This window comes from Theropithecus gelada, chromosome 5 (genome assembly GCF_003255815.1).
Source record: "Theropithecus gelada isolate Dixy chromosome 5, Tgel_1.0, whole genome shotgun sequence".
Lineage (NCBI taxonomy): Eukaryota > Metazoa > Chordata > Mammalia > Primates > Cercopithecidae > Theropithecus > Theropithecus gelada.
Genome location: NC_037672.1, coordinates 106,225,491 through 106,245,651, shown reverse-complemented (window position 1 = coordinate 106,245,651; position 20,161 = coordinate 106,225,491). Strand labels below are relative to the sequence as shown.

The 20,161-nt window shown below is 39.1% G+C and overlaps 1 protein-coding gene and 1 non-coding gene across 3 annotated transcripts; both read right to left on the bottom strand.

Annotated features, from left to right (window-relative positions):
• Nucleotides 1-305: 305 nt before the first annotated feature.
• On the bottom strand, nt 306-17,344 carry OSTC (oligosaccharyltransferase complex non-catalytic subunit). 2 transcript variants are annotated; one of them, XM_025386809.1, is made up of 4 exons: nt 17,126-17,344; nt 12,290-12,383; nt 10,251-10,448; nt 306-910 (listed from the first exon to the last, which is right to left on the bottom strand). In XM_025386809.1, the coding sequence occupies exons 1-4, from the start codon at nt 17,286-17,288 to the stop codon at nt 892-894; spliced, it is 474 nt and encodes a 157-aa protein (XP_025242594.1). In that variant the 5' UTR covers nt 17,289-17,344; the 3' UTR covers nt 306-891. The 2 variants fall into 2 exon arrangements, with proteins under 2 accessions (XP_025242594.1, XP_025242596.1); XM_025386811.1 differs by having other exon boundaries at nt 17,150-17,344.
• LOC112625533 lies at nt 15,707-15,811 on the bottom strand. The gene has a single exon (XR_003119627.1). It is a non-coding gene; the product is annotated as a U6 spliceosomal RNA (small nuclear RNA).
• Nucleotides 17,345-20,161: the final 2,817 nt, after the last annotated feature.

Here is a 20,161-nt window from a genome sequence, read left to right as displayed (position 1 = left end):
GTGAAGCCCATGGCCAGCCAGAAAGAACCGAAAGGCCTGCATAGAGGAAATTAAGACCAGATTGGTCTAGAGATGTTTTTACATGTGCTCATCTAGCACATTCACATTGACAACTCTGACATAGATATGCAGCCTGTGCTTGAATATTTACAAGGATATAAAGATGCTAACTCTCAAGGCATCCTGCCAACCATATTTTGAAACCTTAGGCTACCAAAGTAGCTACAGAAAGTCATAAGATGGGAATGAATGATTAATAGACCAAAAACTTAACATTGTCAGTTAAAAAACAAACATGAAAGGTATTAATTAGAAAAAGTATTTATTTCTGCTCCTTTCATTCATCTTATTGTTCAGGAAACAGTCTTACATACATATCTGAAATAATCTACCATCACACACTCTAGTTAAAGGCAAAGCACCACAGGTAAAGCTGATCAGCTGTCCACAGTTCTCAGCTTATGGAATCTTGCTTCTGGATTTTATGTTAATTTCTGAAAATCAGAAATGTCATCTCCAAAAAATGTTAAGGGGGTTGTAAAAAACAATCACTTTATTTGATATTATACTTGTAGATATGGAGTATATTTTCTTTAAGAAATGAAAAACTAAAAAGAAAATGCCACTCAACATTGTTGGTATAGCAATAGGTCAGCAGGGAAAAAAAAATACGGTGATAAACTTGTCTCTTTAATACCAAGAAGAAATTCTAATGCAAGCTTCAATACGCTTCCTGTTTTTTCACTAGATATTTCTTTTACTGCTGCTCTTCATTCTTTTCCTGCTGCTCTTCATTCTTTTCCACATGTCATACTGGAGGATTGGTACAGCCTTTAAAACTTCATTGACAGGAGCAAATCCAGTATCCACTGATTTCTTCTCAAAGGCACTCTAACCCATCAGATAGCCCCTGCAGAAATACAATTATCAGCACAAAAAGTGAAAAGAATTGTTTTTATATTATTATTACACTATTTCAAAATGCCAAAACAAATTCTATGATACAAAATAACAATCCAAAAATATAACTCCATGTTCTTCATTATGGTCCTTATTTCATATCTTGCCCCCCTCACCCCAATATACAAATAAATTACTGAGCCTCAGTTCTACTATCCTTCCCTCTTTTTTTTTTTTTTTTTGAGACGGAGTTTTGCTCTTGTTGCCCAGGCTGGAGTGCAATGGTGTGATCTCAGCTCACTGCAGCCTCCGCCTCCCAGGTTCAAGTGGTTCTCCTGCCTCAGCCTCCCAAGTAGCTGGGATTACAGGTGCACGCCACCATGCCTGGCTAACTTTTATATTTTTATAGAGATGGGGTTTCACCATGTTGGCCAGCTTGGTCTGGAACTCCTGACTTCAGGTGATCTGCCTGCCTTGGCCTTCCAAAGTGCTGGGATTACAGGCGTGAAGCCCGGCGAAGTTTTTTGGTTTTGGTTTTTTTTTTTTTGAGATGGAGTTTTGCTCTTGTTGCCCAGGCTGGAGTGCAATGGCACAATCTCAGCTCACTGCAACCTCCACTTCCTGAGTTCAAGCAATTCTCCTGCCTCAGCCTCCCAAGTAGCTGTGATTACAGGCACCCGCCACTATACCCAGCTAACTTTTTCTATTTATAGTAGAGACAGGGTTTCACTGTCTTGGCCAGGCTAGTCTCAAATGCTCAACCTTAGGTAATCCATCCACCTCGGCCTCCCAAAGTGCTAGGATTACAGGTGTGAGCCACTGCGCCTGGCCCTTCCCTCTTAAAGTTACAAAGCAATGTGCTAAACAACACAGAATAAGAAAAGGAAGTAAAGAAAAGAAAATGATGTCTAAAAGTTAAAGTTAAGAGTCAGAATCAATCTATTTTGGGCTCTCAGAAGTGCAACAAAAATCAAACTGCTTTTTATGGAAAGAAACTGGTTTGGATTTCTAAAAACTCTAATATTAACAGAAGAGAAGTGGGAAAATCAGAAGCTATTTAGGACTGGGAGGTGAGCCTTTGAGACTTCAAAAAACAGTGTGTACAAACATCTGCCCCTGAACCTCTAATACTTCAGGAAAAGTCTGGATAATAGGAGCTTTAGCTGTACCTGCTGGTAAGGTCAAACTTCATGCTGGTCAAACAGATCCTTTTATTAAATGTGCAAGTTAGGCCCTGAAATCTCCTTTAAATTAAAGCATTAAATCTGGTGTCATAAAAGTTCCAAACCTTTCCTTTGGCAATAAACCCTTAAAGTCTATTATTAATTAAGAATCTACAGGATCAGGAAAAAAAATGGAAAAATTATGTACAAGTATCCACATTAAGAAAGGGTTTACTGGGCCGGGCATGGTAGCTCACACCTGTAATCCCAGCACTTTGGGAAGCTGAAGCAGGTGGAGCACCAGGTCAGGAGTTTGAAACCAGCCTGGTCAACATGGCAAAACCCCACCTCTACTAAAACTACAAAAATTAGCTGGGCATGCTGGCAGACGCCTGTAATCCCAGCTACTTGGGAGGCTGAGGCAGGAGAATTGCTTGAACCCAGGAGGTGGAGGTTGCAGTGAGCCAAGATTGCACCACTGCACTCCAGCCTGGGCGAAGAGAGGGAAACTCCATCTCACAAAAAAAAAAAAAAAAAAAAAAAAAAAGGCAGGGGCGGTTTACAACACCCTACACTTACTGACAGCTTCAGAACACCTCTCCTTTTGACCCTGCTTCTACCACTCACTGCGTGAGCCTGGCAAACCTCACTCAGTTTCCTCATCTGTAAAATGGAGTTACCTCAAAGAGTTTTAAGGATTATAACAGAATCTACTCATACAGTACTTGCTACTCATAGTTATATGCACTTAACAAATGTTAGCTGCTATTTTTAGAGTCCCAAGTTTCTTCACTGGTAACGTAGGATTTATAAACTACTTGATAATACTTAGGTCTCCTCCAGTGCTTGGCACACAGCAAACACTCAAGAATGTGACTTTCCTCCCTTTCAGCTACTGAACTCACCTGACTCCCTGTATGACTTAGACTTATGTTCAGCTAATGCAATCAACCTAGAACTCATACACTCTTTTCTTTCTGCTATATCAGCCTGGCCAATCCACACTCTGAATAAAGAGAACTTTCATCTAACACAACCACCTTTACAACCCAATACTTCTCACCTCCTCCCAAATCCAAAACTGAACAAAAATTTAAAAATAAAAAGGTTTGGCTGGGCACAGTGGCTCATGCCTGTAATCCCAGCACTTTGGGAGGCCAAGGTGAGTGGATCACGAGATTAAGAGATTGAGACCATCCTGGCCAACATGGTGAAACCCCGTTTCTACTAAAAGTACAAAAATTAGCTGGGTGTGGTGGTGCATGCCTGTAGTCCCAGTTACTCAGGACGCTGAGGCAGGAGAATTGCTTGAACCCGGGAGGTGGAGGTTGCAGTGAGCCGAGATCGTGCCACTGCACTCCAGCCTGGCAACAGAGCCAGACTTTGTCCCCCGCAAAAAAAAAAAAAAAAAAAAAAAGAAAGAAAAAAAGAAAAAAAATTAAAAATTAAAAGGTTCTTTGCATATATACATTGACTTTAAAGACCTTACATAAATTTGCTACTATAATGCCTGATGTGTCACAAAAAGGATACTTTAAAACATAAGCTTCACAAGAAAAAAAAAAAAAAGGTTCAAGCAAGCATTCACTAATATTTACACTCTATAGTAGAAGTTACCCAACAGCTAGCTTACACTATGAAACAAGGGTACTAAGGACTCATTAGGAGTAACTTCTTATCATTTGCATATACCTATATACGAATATATACTTTGTACTCTATCTCTTAATACAGCTATATATTATGGTATCCTTCCTTGTAACTAGTGGGTGACCTATGCTTGTCAACCTATATTTAGATAGAAAAGAATATTTAAATAGACATGTCCTGTTCAAAGCTGCCAAACTTAAAACAGTTTTACCTTAAGGACAATTTTGGAGATACTAAGAAATATTATAATGCTATAAAGATACCATGTTAGAAAAAAGAAAAGAAGAACAAATACATTACTACACTTCTTGGTAGGAAATAAAAATAAAATTGTTGAAATACACTAACTATAATATATACTCAAACATTTAGCCCCCTCTCAGGATCCAGAAATTTCATAATCTTATATTCAGGCCTGTGAGAATTTTACATAAGTAAAATTGTAGAGAAATACAATAAAAAGTAAATCAAGTACTCAAAAACCAACTAGAGACAGGAGAAGTCACCATGAAGGCCCTTCTATTTAATCTTTAAGGCTATGATTTCAATAATCACTTAGTGCCTCTGTATATTAAAGCAAGCACTGTGCTAGGTTAGCACTAACAGAAATTTCTCAAAACACTACCACATTCATTATTGCATTTAACCCTTGCAACAATCTTAAAAAGGTGTGTGAAACAAGGATTAGTCTCATTTTACAGTTGAAGAGTGTGACAGCAATTAAGTGCTTTGCTCAAAATCACAAGACCAGAAAAGAACAGAATTGGCATTAAAACACAAGTCTCCTCATGCCTTGTCTACTACCTACTCCAATGTTCCTAGAAATGGAAACCTCACTTTCTTCTTTTAGAAACAGTAATGGTTTATTCAGGCCGGGCACGGTGGCTCACGCCTGTAATCCTAGCACTCTGGGAGGCCAAGGCAGGCGGATCATGAGGTCAGGAGATCGAGACCATCCTGGCTTACACAGTGAAACCCCGTCTCTACTAAAAATACAAAAAATGAGCTGGGCGTGGTGGCGGGCGTCTGTAGTCCCAGCTACCAGGGAGGTTGAGGCAGGAAAATGGCGTGAACCCGGGAGGCAGAGTTTGCAGTGAGCCAAGATCGCACCACTGCACTCCAGCCTGGGCAACAGAGCGAGACTCCATCTCAAAACAAAAGAAAACAAAAACAGTAATGGTTTATTCATTTATTTTTGAAACTGTGGCCATCATCTAACTTGAGACATAGAATTTTTAGGACTCTATCTTTAGAATGAAACCACTGACATTGATTAACACTTACATTATGCTTCAGAGCACACCTTCTCATTTAATCTTGACGACTGTAACTCCCTAAGGTATATTATTATACTTCATTTAACAGGTTTGGAACCTGAGGCCAAGAGAGTTCACAGAACTAATCCAAAGTCTCAGAGCTATCAACTGGCAGGCCGAAACTGGCCTCCAAATTCCTCACCCTCTCTACTACACACTGTCCTCAGCAGCTGTACAAATGTTTTGTTTCTTTAGAATGAATTACCTCCCTTATTTGCTAAAAATGAACTTTGGATATAAGCTTTTTAGCCACTGAAACAATCCAGCTGCCAGTTTCTCTACAGTCTTAATTCTCTAAAATACAGCTCCAAATCTGGAAGGAAATGAAAGAGACTCTCAAACATCTGAAAGTATGGTTACAAAGCCAAGCCATTAAGCTCTCCTTCAGCCAGGACTGATTTAAAAGGCAATTAATAGCTAGGCTATCTATTCCCTCAAGTCATAGAATAACCAGCAAACTGAAAAGAAGAAGAGAGAAAGGATGAAATTACAATAGGTATATACTGATCGCCATGAGAAGTGACAGGTCAGTGAAATCAACAAAACTGAATAGTAGTACTATGCATAACAGAAAGGTAAAATGACCCTCAGTGGAGAAGGTTAAATTAGGCTTAATCTCAGTGTCCAGCAAATAATAGTTATCAAATAATAAATATTTGCCACATACAAATGTGAGTGTTAACATGTAATACAACAAACACTTTAGAAAGAGGTCTGTCAAAAACGAATACAATGTTTTAGTATTTATGTATTTTCAATTACATGGAATCACATACATGCATCATATCATTCTCTAAATGATGTTAGTTTAAATATTATTACATTCATATTTTTTACTCCTTTCTCCCTTTAAGAGAACTTATTTTCTGAACTGATCTCATGATCGCAGGATTTATCCAGAAGCTCCTTAGCTTTTCTTCTCAAGCTTAATAAACACTAGGTGAAACTGCTAAAAAGCCATTTTTGCCAGCTGAAATAAGGCAGGTCTTTTGTCCTCAATTATATGATAGACTCTATTTCAACTAGTTTTATACAGCTTTATAACAAATTTGCCTGAATGTAGGAACCCATCCCTCCATGTCCAATTGAACACCTTGCCTGATTTTAGGGCATTACCATGCCACCACAGGCCACCTTTTATTTTTATTTTTTTTTTAAGATTCTGCTTTTGGTGGCTCACACCTGTAATTCCAGCACTTTGGGAGGCCAAGGCAGGCAGATCACTTGAGGTCAGGAGTTCGAGACCAGCCTGGCCAACATGGCGAAACCTCGTCTCTACCAAAAATACAAAAATTAGCCTGGCGTGGTGGGGCATGCCTGTAATCCCAGCTACTTGGGAGGCTGAGGCAGGAGAATCGCTTGAACCTGGGAGGCAGAGGTAGTAGTAAGTCGAGACCACGCCATAAGAGTGGAGGCTAAAGACAATCTAATGAAGATTCATTATTTTTCAGAAGAACCAAGTTCAAACTTATACCAGTCTTCTACTCGGTAACCGAACATCATTTTCTTTGAGTCTATGTATATTTAAAATGCAGCAAACATACGGATGCATACATACATGATTTAACATATGTTACCTCATAAATTATATTAGAACATTTTCATTTTTGCAATGAAAACTACTCCTTTGAGACTGTACTAATAAAAATATTAGGGACTACGGTTTAATTTTTTCCTTTTAAATGTACTGCTATGTGTGCAAAGTTAATAAACAGTCATTCTTTTTTTTTTTCTTTTTTTTGAGATGGAGTCCCACTCTGTCACCCAGCCTGGAATGCAGTGGCACAATCTAGACTCACTGCAACCTCTGCCTCCTGGGTTCAAGCAATTTTCATGCCTCAGCTTCCCAAATAGCTGGAATTACAGGCGTGTACCACCACACCCAGCTAATTTTTTTATTTTTTAGTAGAGACTGGGTTTCACCATGTTGGCCAGGTTGGTCTTGAATCCTAACCTCAAGTGATCTGCACACCTCGGCCTCCCAAAATGCTAGGATCACAGGCCAGAGCCACTGCACGTGGCCAACAGTCATTTATTTTATTAGCATCCACGTTTCTTAAAAGTCAAAACATCAAATAAAACATGTTTTAATTAGTAAAATTATATCAATGGGGGAACATCACGTCTCAAAAAAGCATAAATCAGAAAACAGAACCAGTAATACTGTTTCAGTGCTACTGTTTTCTCCTTTTCAAAGGCATCTCTTGCTAAAAGTAACATCTTTGTAAAAAAGAATTCCACCCTGGAGGTTATCATGGTACACCTTATGCTACAGCCATCCTTATCTCAGATGCCAGAAACTTAGTTGATTTGGAAAAACCAGTGGCTATTGGTGTTTTTTTGACATCTTTTTTATTGCTGTGGTTTTTCCACTCACTACTATCAAACTATTAGGTCATCATAGATAATTTGCGTGAAAGAAGAAAGAAGAATCCCTTTCCTTGCTGGGATAGTAACCACACCCTGTTGTGTGTAATACAGGACAATAGTCCTTGCTCATCATCTCCTCTGGGGCCTGCAAATATTCCGGGAAAGGTAGTATCATTACTTCCATGTCTTATATAAAACTGTCCATTATCTCTCCCCACTCCATACCCAAGATACCAGGCATTAGGAGCTGCAAATGAGAAATGATATCACAAAGGGAGCCATAAATTCATCTTAAAAATTCAAATCTTAGATTTAGTTGCATAACAAGATACAGAAAGTAGCAATTTTCTGTTTGGACCACTGTCCTGTTTTGATTAGATCTAAACATAATCCACAACTGAAACCCAGAAAGTATACCCTTTTTCCCTAGCCTGAAGTTTGGATTTAGTCAACAGTGTTACACACTAGCCTATAGAATGTGGATAGGAAGACCAATGTTCACATAAATGATTGCAAAAGTAAAATGAAAGAAATCCAGAGTATTAAACGCTTGTCAAAGCTTTTCTGTCAGTAGGAGATAGCTCTATTATCCTGAAAGTCAAGTGCCAGAGCTAAAAGATAAACACCTATTTTCTTAATAGACTCATTCCTAGGAAGAGGACCTAAAACTATAAAGAAGGAAAACACTACGTAGAATGAAAACAGTAGGTAGAATGAGAAAATCTGATTCTATAAGCAAAACCAGGACACTTTCTCTGTTCTGACACATGCCTCCAAAGGTTTCTTTTGTTTAGGTTGTTAATTTTCTGTTTTTTTGAGACAGAGTCTCGCTCTGTTGCCCAGGCTGGAGTGCAGTGGCACGATCTCGGCTCACTGCAAGCTCCGCCTCCTGGGTTCACGCCATTCTCCTGCCTCAGCCTCCCGAGTAGCTGGGATTATAGGCACCTGCCACCACGCCCAGCTAGTTTTTTGTATTTTTAGTAGAGACAGGGTTTCACCGTTTTAGCCAGGATGGTCTTGATCTCCTGACCTCGTGATCCACCCGCCTCGGCCTCCCAAAGTGCTGGGATTACAGGCATGAGTCTTTCAATAACCTCTTTATACTATCTGGGAGTCTCCTCTTTCCTTGCTCTGCTAATGAAAACTTCAGTCTTTTCTATAGCAGTATACCTTACCAGGCTATGGTGACTTACTGCTATTAGGAGCAAAAAACAAAGAACAAAAAGAAGAAGCTGGAGTACCTTAGTCTTCATACAACTTAGCCAATGGCCAGAAATGCCTTCCCCAAATGAAAATAAGAGCTGCTGGATGGGCGCAGTGGCTCACGCCTATAATCCCAGCACTGTGAGAGGCTGAGGCAGGTGGATTATGAGGTCAAGCATTCCAGAATAGCCTGGCCAACATAGTGAAACCTTGTCTCTACTAAAAATACAAAAAATTAGCCAGGCGTGGTGGCGGGCGCCTGTAATCCCAGCTACTTGGGAGGCTGAGGCAGGAGAATCACTTGAATCTGGGAGGTGGAGGTTGCAGTGAGCCGAGATTGCACCACTGCACTCCAGCCTGGGCAACAATGCTAGACTCCGTCTCAAAAAAAAAAAAGGAGCTGCTGCCAGAGGAAACTGAGGCAGCTGGATGGCCACACAGATATTCAGCTGACAAAGACCTTCATGCTGTCCCTCCCATCCCACCAGGACTAAAATGGGAACACGACGATTGTGGGATAAGTACTTTTGCCCATTCTACCCCAGGGGTGTTACAGACAATGGACAGGTTAAGTCACAGAACAAGTGAATTTGTAAAATTCAAACACACTAAGAAATCAATATAGTTGACACTTGATGTTTAACACAGTTCCAAAAAAATAAAATACTAAGAGCTAATCTTTGTGGTATGCTTGCCAAATTTCCTGTCATTACTGTAGTTACTAATGCATCCATAGATTAAATCAGTATATATGGAAATGTGATATTTGTTCACATTTCAAATAATCATAAACAGAATTATGAAAGATGCCATAAACCATTTTATTTTTCTTCTAAAGATATTGAAAAGTTTTCTGAATCAAAATAATCTTTAAATACACATTAAACACACACACACACAAATATATAAACATCCTTTTCCTATCTTTTTGAAGGGCAATAATTCTCCTTTCCCATTCACAGCATAATTTCTTCCCACCAATATTCAAAGAACAGTAACAATGAGTGATTTGAAGCTATTCCCTACCATTAATACTAATGGAATCCTGTGTTACAGATTAGCCAAAAGGCATTTTAAAGAAATAATAACAGCAGGGCGCGGTGGCTCATGCCTATAATCCCAGCACTTTGGGAGGCAGGAGGATCACCTGAGGTCAGGACTTCAAGACCAGCCTGGTCAATGTGAAACCCCATCTCTACTGAAAATACAAAAAATAGCTGGGTGCTATGGTGCGTGCCTGTAATTCCGGCTACTCAGAAGCCTGAGGCAGGAGAATCGCTTGAACCCAGGAGGCAGAGGTTGCACTGAGCCAAGATCGTGCCATTGCATTTCCAGCCTAGGCAACAAGAGTGAAACTCAGTCTCAAAAAAAAAAAAGAAAGAAACAATGACTATCTTCAGTCATTGATGCCAGGACAAAGTAACTAAATTTTCTCATGAACATTCATGGGGATAACAACTAAGAAGATCTATTAGTTTCAATTTTTATTAACTATAGCTATAACCTGACCAAGTCACAAATATATTTGGTTTCTGGATTTTTCACCCATGTAAATGAAAGTTAAATTAAATCTCCTATGACTTTACGTTTTCCGGGTAATCATTTTACCACTTTGCAACATAAGTTGCTGATTACACAAATAACTTACGGCAGTTTCATTCTCATGAATACTCTAGCCATGAAAAAACTCAGTAGGACACAGACGAATCCAATGAACAGAAGAAGAAATCTATTGAGTTTTGGGATATTTGGTGCATTCGATCGGTCCAGGATTATGAAACCTAAACCTCCCATTGTAAATAGGAAGCTGGATGCAAGTCCTTCCATAATATATTGTCCATTTACTCTGGAAAAGAAAAGAATGACCATAGGAAGATAATAAATAGAAATGTTTCCCTAAGTTGAAATTCCTATCTCCGTTTTGTGCTAAAACATTTTTGTGCTGTATTTCTTATTCTTACCCTTACAACTATTTCACTATACCTCTGGATATTCATCTGTCCATTCAACAAATATTTATTGAGTCTATTAGGTAGCAAGCACTGTTTTAGGTTCTGGGAGATACAACAATGAATAAAACAGACAAAAATCTTTGTCTTCATGGAATTCATATTCAAAAAAAGTTATAACACCTCAATTAACACAACCATTTATGTAAAATGCTCATATTTTATGTATATGAATGCTTTACCCAGAACTTCAGCTTAGCTTTTTTTTTTTTTTTTTTTTTTTTTTTGAGACAGAGCCTTGCTCTGCTGCCCAGTCTGGAGTGCAGTGGCGTGATCTCGGCTCACTGCATCCTCCACCTCCCAGATTCAAGCAATTCTCCTACCTCGGCCTCCTGAGTCGCTGGGACTACAGGTGAGTGCCATCACGCCTGGTTAATTTTTTGTATTTTTAGTGAAGATGGGGTTTCACCGGGTTAGCCAGGATAGTCTCAATCTCCTGACCTCGTGATCCGCCCACCTCGGCCTCCCAAAGTGCTGGGATTACAGGCGTGAGCCATGCACCCAGTCTAAGTTAGCTTTTTTAAAAAAAGTTATGCTATTTAAATTTCTACTATCAATTTCAAACTAATTTTGAACTGGTGAGATGTGTTTCTTGAAGTTTTATGTTAATAATAAACTTCCTGTTTCAAATGGAAATATTTTAAAAAGAAAGTGTTCTTAAATAAGGCTCCATGAGCCCCGTAAGAACTTCAGTGAGCTACAAACCCCTATAATTATATGTAAAAGTGTGTGTGTGTGTGTGTGTGTGTGTGTGTGCACGTGTGTGATTTTTCCAGGGATACAGAGCTTTTATCAAATTCTCATAGTTCAGGGACCTCAAAAAGAAAATTTCTTGTTAAAGGGATGATTACACATAGGCATATGTAAAGAGGGTTTTTTTTTTTTTTTTTTTTTTTGGTCAATTATTTTCATTGAAAACACAATATATGCATCAGGTTCAAAATTCAAACAGCGTGAAAGAGGGCACTATAAAAAACCTCTCTACCATCAACCTGTCATTAACTCCCATCCACAGAGAATAACAATAAATCTTTCCAGAAATATTCTATGCATAAATAGCATTACTGCAAATAGAAACATATAGCTATGTTTAGGTAGACATTTATTAAGTAAATTTTAGAAAGCAATATAAGCATTGTTTAGGTGAACAAAACCACACTGGAATGGGGTTTCACTGCTGAAACAGAACCCTCAAGTCTCAAAACTATTTTTGTCATTTAATGGTATAGACCAGGGTATAGTCCAAAAATATTTTCTTAAATACCCATATAGTAAATATCTTAGGTTTGCAGGCTATATGGTTTGTGTCACACTTATTCAACTCAGCCACTGTAGCTTGAAAACAGCCCATAGATCACATACAAACACATGGGCATGTTTACCTCCAATAAAACTTTTTTTGGGGAAAAAAAAAAGCAGCTATAGTTCGCTGACCCCTAGAACAATCTATAAATGTAGTTTAAACTGACACCCCACTGTAAATTCGTGATACATCAATCATTATGAAATACCTTATTTCTTAATAAATAATATACTCTTGTTGTTGACTCATTTTCTGCCATTTCAGAATTCAGCATTTTTAAACAGCGGTTGTCTAAATATAGATGGATCCCAAAGGTTGCAGGCATACCCCAGCAACCTTTCCCACCACCAAATCATTCAAAAAGGTATCTTTTACCTGTAGGCCAAGAAAGCTACTGGCCTCTGATGCCCATGTTCATCAGTCATAGAGCCAACACTTGGAGGTTCAACAATAACATCATAAATTATTCCTATAAGAAAGACAGCAGAACAGATTAGATTGTATTCCTAATTTTTGAAAACAGGATTTTAGCTTTCATTGTCTCTTAAGGTTCATTTACTTTTTTTTTTTTTTCTTTTTTTTTGAGACAGAGTCTCGCTCTGTTGCCCAGGCTGAGAGTACAGTGGCGCCATCTTGGCTTACTGCAAACTCTGCCACCCAGGTTGAACCAATTCTCCTGCCTCAGCCTCCCGAGTAGCTGGGGCTACAGGCACCCACGACCACACCCAGCTAATTTTTGTATTTTTAGTAGAGATGGGGTTTCACCATATTGGTCAGGCTGGTCTTGAACTCCTGACCTCAGGTGATCCACCTCCCTCAGTCTCCCCAGTCTCCCAAAGTGCTGGGATTACAGGTGTGAGCCACTGCACCCGGCCAAGGTTCATTTAAATATGAATGTTTTGATTGTATTATTAGAACCAAATGTGGCCCAACTAATCTAAGGTTCTGAAAAATCATTCAGACATTCAACTCAATGTTTTAGAATTACTTCGAAAACAATATGATATCTAAATGAAGTACAAATTTCATAAAGGAAATTCATCCAGTAACAGTTGCTAATACTCAGGAATGACTTTAGTATAAAGGAGATTTAAAATTAAAGGCTCTACTTCAGTTCACAAAAATTGTCTCAGATATACTTAGATTTGTTTCTATAAATTGAAAAATAACTAGAGAAATTGCTTAAATGTAAAACAAGGGGCCATTTTAAAACCACGCCATCAGGCAGAATGGCAATACTAGAGATTCATAATCATTAACATTAACGTCCACCATTATGTCATAATGTCATTGTGATCATTAATGTTCATCAACACTAATAGTTTTCTCAGTCTCCCACTGTCAACATCTACTCTACCTTCTCCACTGTTCTCAAACATCTTCATCTCCAGCTTTTTTTAAGCATAACAAGCCTATCTCCCTTATCCTAGCCTGACAAAACAATCCTATAGGAATTCCCTTGTCTTCTCCCCATCAAATCTACAAATACCTGGTACCTGCATCCATCCTCACCCTCTCCTTTCCAGCTACATAGAGGAAGATTCCTACCTCCTATTATGTGGGATCTCTTCTGCAATTATCAGGAGTCCTTTCCCACTTGTAATCTCAGGGACTTTATTCCTTTGGGTATCTCTCCTCTCTCCTGTATTTTCAAGCTCTCCTTCCCTATATCAATCCTCCTTGACTTCAGATCCTCCTAGCTAACATCCTATTTCTATCTTTGTGTTTTGAAAGGGAGTCAGACTTTCTTCTGGAAAGACTTAGGCAAACTTGCCATCTCCCCTTTCTTACTTACCCTTCATTCTTCAACTCAATCCAATCTCGCTTCTGCAACCATTGATACTGTTCTTTCTAAGGTCACCAATGATCTCCATGTTGTCAAATTCAATGGACACTTTTCAGTTCTCATCTTAGGAGACTTCTCAGAAGCACTCAATCCAGTTTACTAAACCAATTTATTGAAAAATACCTCTTCTTATGGCTTTTGTGATACTTCTCTTCATGGTTTCTTGCCACCTCTCTATTGGACCTCTTCTTTTATAAAACCACTAAATGTTGGAGGCCCTCAGGGATTGGTCCACTGTCCTCTTCTACTTTTCTTCAAAATGAACTCCCAGGGCTTTCAATTTCACGTGCTAAAGACTCTCAGTGTGATGTGCCAAGGCCTCTCAAATAATGCCAGTACCACTAGAATTACATGTAAGCTCCTCAAGAACAGGGACTTTGCCTATGCTCTTCAATGTCTCATGGGAGTTCCAGAAATGTCTGTTAGTTTACCAACTTCAACACAGGCCTCTTTTTTCAGGTCTAGACTCCCATCTGTACATTTGACATATCCAACTAATTTTACCCCAGAAAAACCTCTGGTGCACCATTTTCCACCAAAAACTTTGTTTTTTCAATCTCAGGAAATGATACTTCCATCTATTCAGATGCTCAAACCAAAAACCTGTAAGATTCCTTCCCACTTCATTCTTCCCCTACACCCAGTAAATTCAAGACCTACTGAATCTACTTCCAACATATCTTTCATTATATTATCCTAATCTCCACTACTACAAACCTTGTATAGTCTATGTCAACTACAAGGCCACCTAATTGGTCTCTTGGTCTCACATTTGCCCTACTTTTCCCTCTGCCTAGCATATCCTTTCCCCAAACTCTTCAGATTTTGGCTTACATATCATTTCCTAAGGAATCACATCCAATCCAATCCAATCCAGATGATGCTTCCAACTCCCTTTATTTTCTCAAAAACCTCTTGTTCTTTTCTTTCACCGTATTTGTAACCATTTTTTTGTTCGTTTTTATTTTTTGAGACAGGATCGGGTCTTGCTCTGTCACCCTGGTTGGAGTGCAGTGGTGCCATCACAGCTTACTGCAGCCTCAGCTTCCCAGGCTCAGGCAATCCTCCCACTTCAAACTCCTGCACTGTAGTCCCAGCTACTTGGGACTACAGGTGCGCACCACCAAGTTTGGCTAATTTTGGGGTTTGTTTTTTGTTTCTGAAACAGGGCCTTGCTCTGTTGCCCAGGCTGGAGTGCAGTGGCACAATCTTGGCTCACTGCAACCTTCATCTCCCAGTTACAAGAAATTCTCCTGCCTCAGCCTCACAAGTAGCTGGGACTACAGGCGTGTAACACCACGCCTGGCTAATTTTTTGTATTTTTAGTAGAGACAGGGTTTCACCATGTTGCCCAGGCTGGCCTCGAACTCCTGGGCTCAAATGATCCAACCGGCTCAGGCTCCCAAAGTGTTGGATTATATGCATGAGCCACTGCACCTGGCCTGTTTTTGTGACCATTTTTAATGGACAAAAAAATTATGTGACATTTAACATGTCTCAACTATGACATTATAAGCTTCAGGAGGTCAGGGTCCTTATGTTTTGTTCTATTATCTCCAGTACCTAGTGCCTGGAACTTAACAGGGACTCAATATCTATTTGCTGGCTATTTGTCAGCAACAAATAGTTTATTTGTAAAGGTGCACTCAGTTTTTAGAAGAGACTTCTTCCCTTCCAATGGCAAAACCCATTCATCATACCTGATACCTCACAGACCTGGCCACTAAAAGGCATCCTTTCCACTTTCCCCCAATGGTTGGGACAGAGATCTCCCCATTACAATAATCAACAGGGGAAAAAAGAGGGCCACAAAGAAAACTGAGGCTTCTCAAAAAGAATCCGACTCCAAGGGAAGTAAGGGTTACAGGAAAGAAACTAGCATATTCATTATCATTATTGAATAATGAGTTTTTTTTTGTTTTTGTCCAATGACCTTCGTGAACTGCAAAAATATGAAACGCTTCACGAATTTGCGAGTCATTCTTGCACAGGGGCCATGGTAATCTTCTCCCTATCATTCCAATTTTAGTAATGTGCTGCCGAAGCGAGCACTCAATAATAACATTGAATTACTCTATATTATTTATTTTTAAAAGTCTATTATTTTTAAAAGCCACATGCATTTTAAATTTTGTTTATTCAGTACAGTAGCTATTAACTAGATGAGCAAATGTTAATGGTTAATGTTAATGCAATGCTAGATAGTATCTTGTTACCAAAAAACTATTTAAATGTAACTCAAATATTTAAATGTAATTTATTTAAAGGAACATAAGTTAGTTCTCACTACTCTAGATTGGGGAAAGGGGGTAAATTCAAAGGTGCCTTCTAGAACTCAAGCTCTCTCAGTTTGAATCCCCCCCTTCAGTGCCAACTATTCTCACAAAACATCTATGAAAGTAACAATATATGGCCACTCCCTTAAGAGTAGAACTACTTTTGCTGTCCCAAATCCGTAGCTTTAATTTTATAATTTCCAGGTTAAGTACACCACTTCCCAAAATCTAAATTAATTTTATAATTTCCAAGTTAAGTACACCACTTCCCCAAATCTAAATGTACACAGTAGCACAGTTCTAAGTAAATCTTGGAACTGTGGCCTGAAAGGGTAGTGGCTCTGAAAAGACCAGCCGGATTGCCAACTCACCAGTACATAAGGCAACGCCCCTTTGCAATTTTCTATTTGAAAAGGACAGAATAAGATGACAGATAATTCAGAAGCGTTTAATAGTAATGCTGTTTATCTTATTTTTTTAATTCTCAACTTCTGCCCACTGAAACACAGTATAGTCTGCAAATCTCATCTCCGATCCCAAATATTTATCAAACCTGTGATTTCGGAAAATTCCATTCATATTTATTGTAGGTCATGCAAAAGGCAACACAGGACGGTAGGTCTGAACCAACAAAACTAAAGATTGTCAAGTCTCTTCCAAGAGTCCAGGACAAAGACAAGTTTAAAAGTCCCACAAGCTCTTGACCAACCATGGAAGCGGAGTTGGCCAAACTAGACTTTCCCAGGACCTTTATCAATGAACCATGGAAGCGGAGTTGGCCAAACTAGACTTTCTCGGGACCTTTATCAAACAACATATGGTAAGCAATAAAAAAGCAACAATTTGGCCTTGAAAAATATATTTGACTCGGATCCCTGGGATGGGGGGTGCTAGCAGAGGTAAGGCAATGGGAGTGAGAACACGAATTCTCTCAAGACAGGGCGTCAGGGCGAATAAACTTGCACGTTAACACTCCGGACCCCAGAACTCCCCTCCACCCTCAGAAAGGATCCAGAGCAGAGCGATGCTTCCCCCGGGGCTGAGAGTCAGCGGAACAGATGCGCCTCCCGGGGCGGGTCAGTTCTCTGCGCCTCAGCCGACAGCCCGAGTTACCTCCGGTAATGAGGAAGTAAGACACCACCACCAGAGCATACACAGTCATGGCCGACGGCATGTGCAACCAGGGCGGCTTCTTCAGCTTCAGGTTGGGACATTCGAGCACTAAGAACGGGACACGGTACAAGGTCTCCATGTTGGTAGCAGCAAGGGCCGTTCTCGGCCTCAAGCCCCACGCGCCACCCGGAAACAGGCCCGCCCTCCCTAACAACTGCGCGTGCGCGCGGAAAGGACCCGCAGATCCGTAAAGCTCGGAGGTGGTTATTATATTCATAGAATAAAATAAGAAACTAAATAAAACAAATAAATAATATGAGGAAAATTTTGTAAATTATTTAATCTAGTTAAGCTTAAATTGTGATAATGCCCTCTACATTTTTCTAATGAATATATAGATGATTTGTGTACCTTCAAGGACCTATGGGACTTCTAACGTGGCCAAGCCAGAGAAGCGGAGGCCAACGAATCTAGCTGAGCCCCGCCCACTCGCTGGCGCAGGGGATTTGGAAGTTGATTGGACAGGGGCGCTCCCGGTTCCCAGAGCGGGAGGATGAATGGGAACTTTTGGATAGAAATGCGTTTTATATTAGCGGTTTTTTCAGGGATAGGAAAAGCCGGAGGCTGCTGAGCTTTTACTCCCCGATGTAGTCGTGGTAATAATAAGAATTAATAATAACTACTAAAGTAGTATGTTATCAATTTTTTTTTTAATTCACCCTGGGTCACGAATGTCAACAGGACATCTCTACAGGGATGCCTTAATGCTGATAGCTTGGCATGACCACAATACTATTTTGAATAACTCATCCTCTCAACTTTGCTCCTCCCTTGGTCATCTGTATGTCGGTAAAAGGTAAAATCACTCTGGCCAAAAATTTTAAAGTCGTCTGGATTTCTCTCCTTACTAACTGACCTTCTGCATTCAAAATATTGATAGGTCTCTTTGGCTGTACTACCGAAATATCTCCAATTCATCTGCCCCTCACCATTCCACCACTACTACCACCCTAGTGTGAGCCACTGCCATCTCTGGTCTGGGCAACATTTACAATCCAAATGGATGAAAATATATGATGGAGAATTAGTCATTAGGGATGGACTAGAAGGTCTAAAACGTTTTTTGTTTAATGTTTTGCCTTTCTTTTTTATATAATCTTTTAAGACTCTACAAATGTTAACTTCCTTTTGGAGCAAGAGTTAAGAGTCACTGATTACATAAGTCCAGAGCATACTGACACATTATAGAGCCAATGTTTTTATATTTTTTTATTTGCTTGTTACTAAGCCCGTGGTTTTGTTTTGTTTTGTTTTGTTTTTTTACAGGATGCCATGTATTGGTTCTGCACTTCTAATTAGCTAACAACTCAATTGTTAAGAAACTGAAGACCATAATGAAAATACTATCAAAACATTGTAGGATCCAATTCTAAGTACAGATCAGGCTTGCTGCCCTTACGGTTCATTAGTTAGAGTCTCCCCCAGAGTCTTATTACCTATGTCTTAGTGGAGCCACGCGAATCTTAGGTTATGTAAAGGCCAATGATAACACCAATAATAAATGCATTTACACCAGAACCAGCGTTTATATGTAGGAAGCTTCTCTGGGCACTGTAAAGCAGAATGTTTCTGAAATTCCCACAGTTTTATAAGTAAGGAACACTTTGGAACAATTAAAATATTTTGCTTTGGTATGAAGAAAAAAATAAAAATAAAATATTTTGCTTTGGAAAAACTTCGGGATTAAAGGTTTTTAAATTGCCTTTATAACTTAAAAAGGAATCTAACATTAATTAACTGCTGCTTGGCAGTTACTATGTTAAGTGATTTACATTTGTGCTTATATACTCTTCATGACAATTCTGTTAGGTAAATACTAGTATAACTGCTTTACATATGACAAAACTGACTCCTGGGAATGGAAATAAACTCAAATAGTATAGTCTGTGATCGGATGAGACCTAAAAGGCAATTGCTGTAGAAATGAAATAGATTTAAGATGTTTAAGATGGTATATGTTTATATACTTATCCTTCTTCCTGTATATATTAGGGACATGTAATTTCTCCATACATTGTGGAAAACATAAAAATTATTAATATATAATTTTAAAATAAAAAATTAGCTAATAAATATTATTTATTATTGTTTATTTTATTATGTAATATTATGTATTATTATATCATAAATAATAAAATTGCCAGGTCAGAATACACTGCATTCATCTATATGTTGAATTATTACTGTCACGTTCCAAAAAGTAAGTTTGCTCCAGGAACCAATTCATTATTATTTTTTAACCTCTTAAGCTTTGAAATATTTTTCAACATGAGTTTGTAAAATTCTATAAGCCACACATAAAAGAGACCTTTCATGAGTAAGATATGCATATCTGTTATCATCCATGTCCTAACCCACAATTCCTACAGAAAAATGTTCTATTTAAACATAACATAAGGCCGGGCGCGGTGGCTCAAGCCTGTAATCCCAGCACTTTGGGAGGCCGAGACGGGCGGATCACGAGGTCAGGAGATCGAGACCATCCTGGCTGACACGGTGAAACCCCGTCTCTACTAAAAAATACAAAAAACTAGCCGGGCGAGGTGGCGGGCGCCTGTAGTCCCAGCTACTCGGGAGGCTGAGGCAGGAGAATGGCATGAACCCGGGAGGCGGAGCTTGCAGTGAGCTGAGATCCGGCCACTGCACTCCAGCCTGGGCGGCAGAGCGAGACTCCGTCTCAAAAAAAAAAAATAAAATAAAATAAAATAAAAAAATAAACATAACATAAACGCTGTAACTGAAAACCAAAGAAATAATGAATATAACAGTGGGCATTACAGCATGCCCTTAAACAAACATTTAATCTAATCATTCAGTAGTTGTCTATTTTACAGATGAAGGACAAATGTTGAGAGAAACACAGTTTACAATATACAGAAGAGCTGTCATCTTAAGCTACACATAAAAGCAAATGTTAATCATTCTTACTGTGCACAAGCAAATATATATTCA

What these genes read in the sequence shown, in the direction of transcription:
- OSTC (XM_025386809.1), bottom strand. Translation starts at nt 17,288, where the DNA reads ATGGAGACCTTGTACCGTGTCCCGTTCTTAGTGCTCGAATGTCCCAAC. An exon ending in CTCGGGCTGTCGGCTGAGGC is followed by an intron (nt 12,384 to 17,125) that starts GCAGAGAACTGA and finishes TCTTTCTTATAG; the next exon opens with GAATAATTTATGATGTTATT. An exon ending in GTAGCTTTCTTGGCCTACAG is followed by an intron (nt 10,449 to 12,289) that starts GTAAAAGATACC and finishes TTTCTTTTCCAG; the next exon opens with AGTAAATGGACAATATATTA.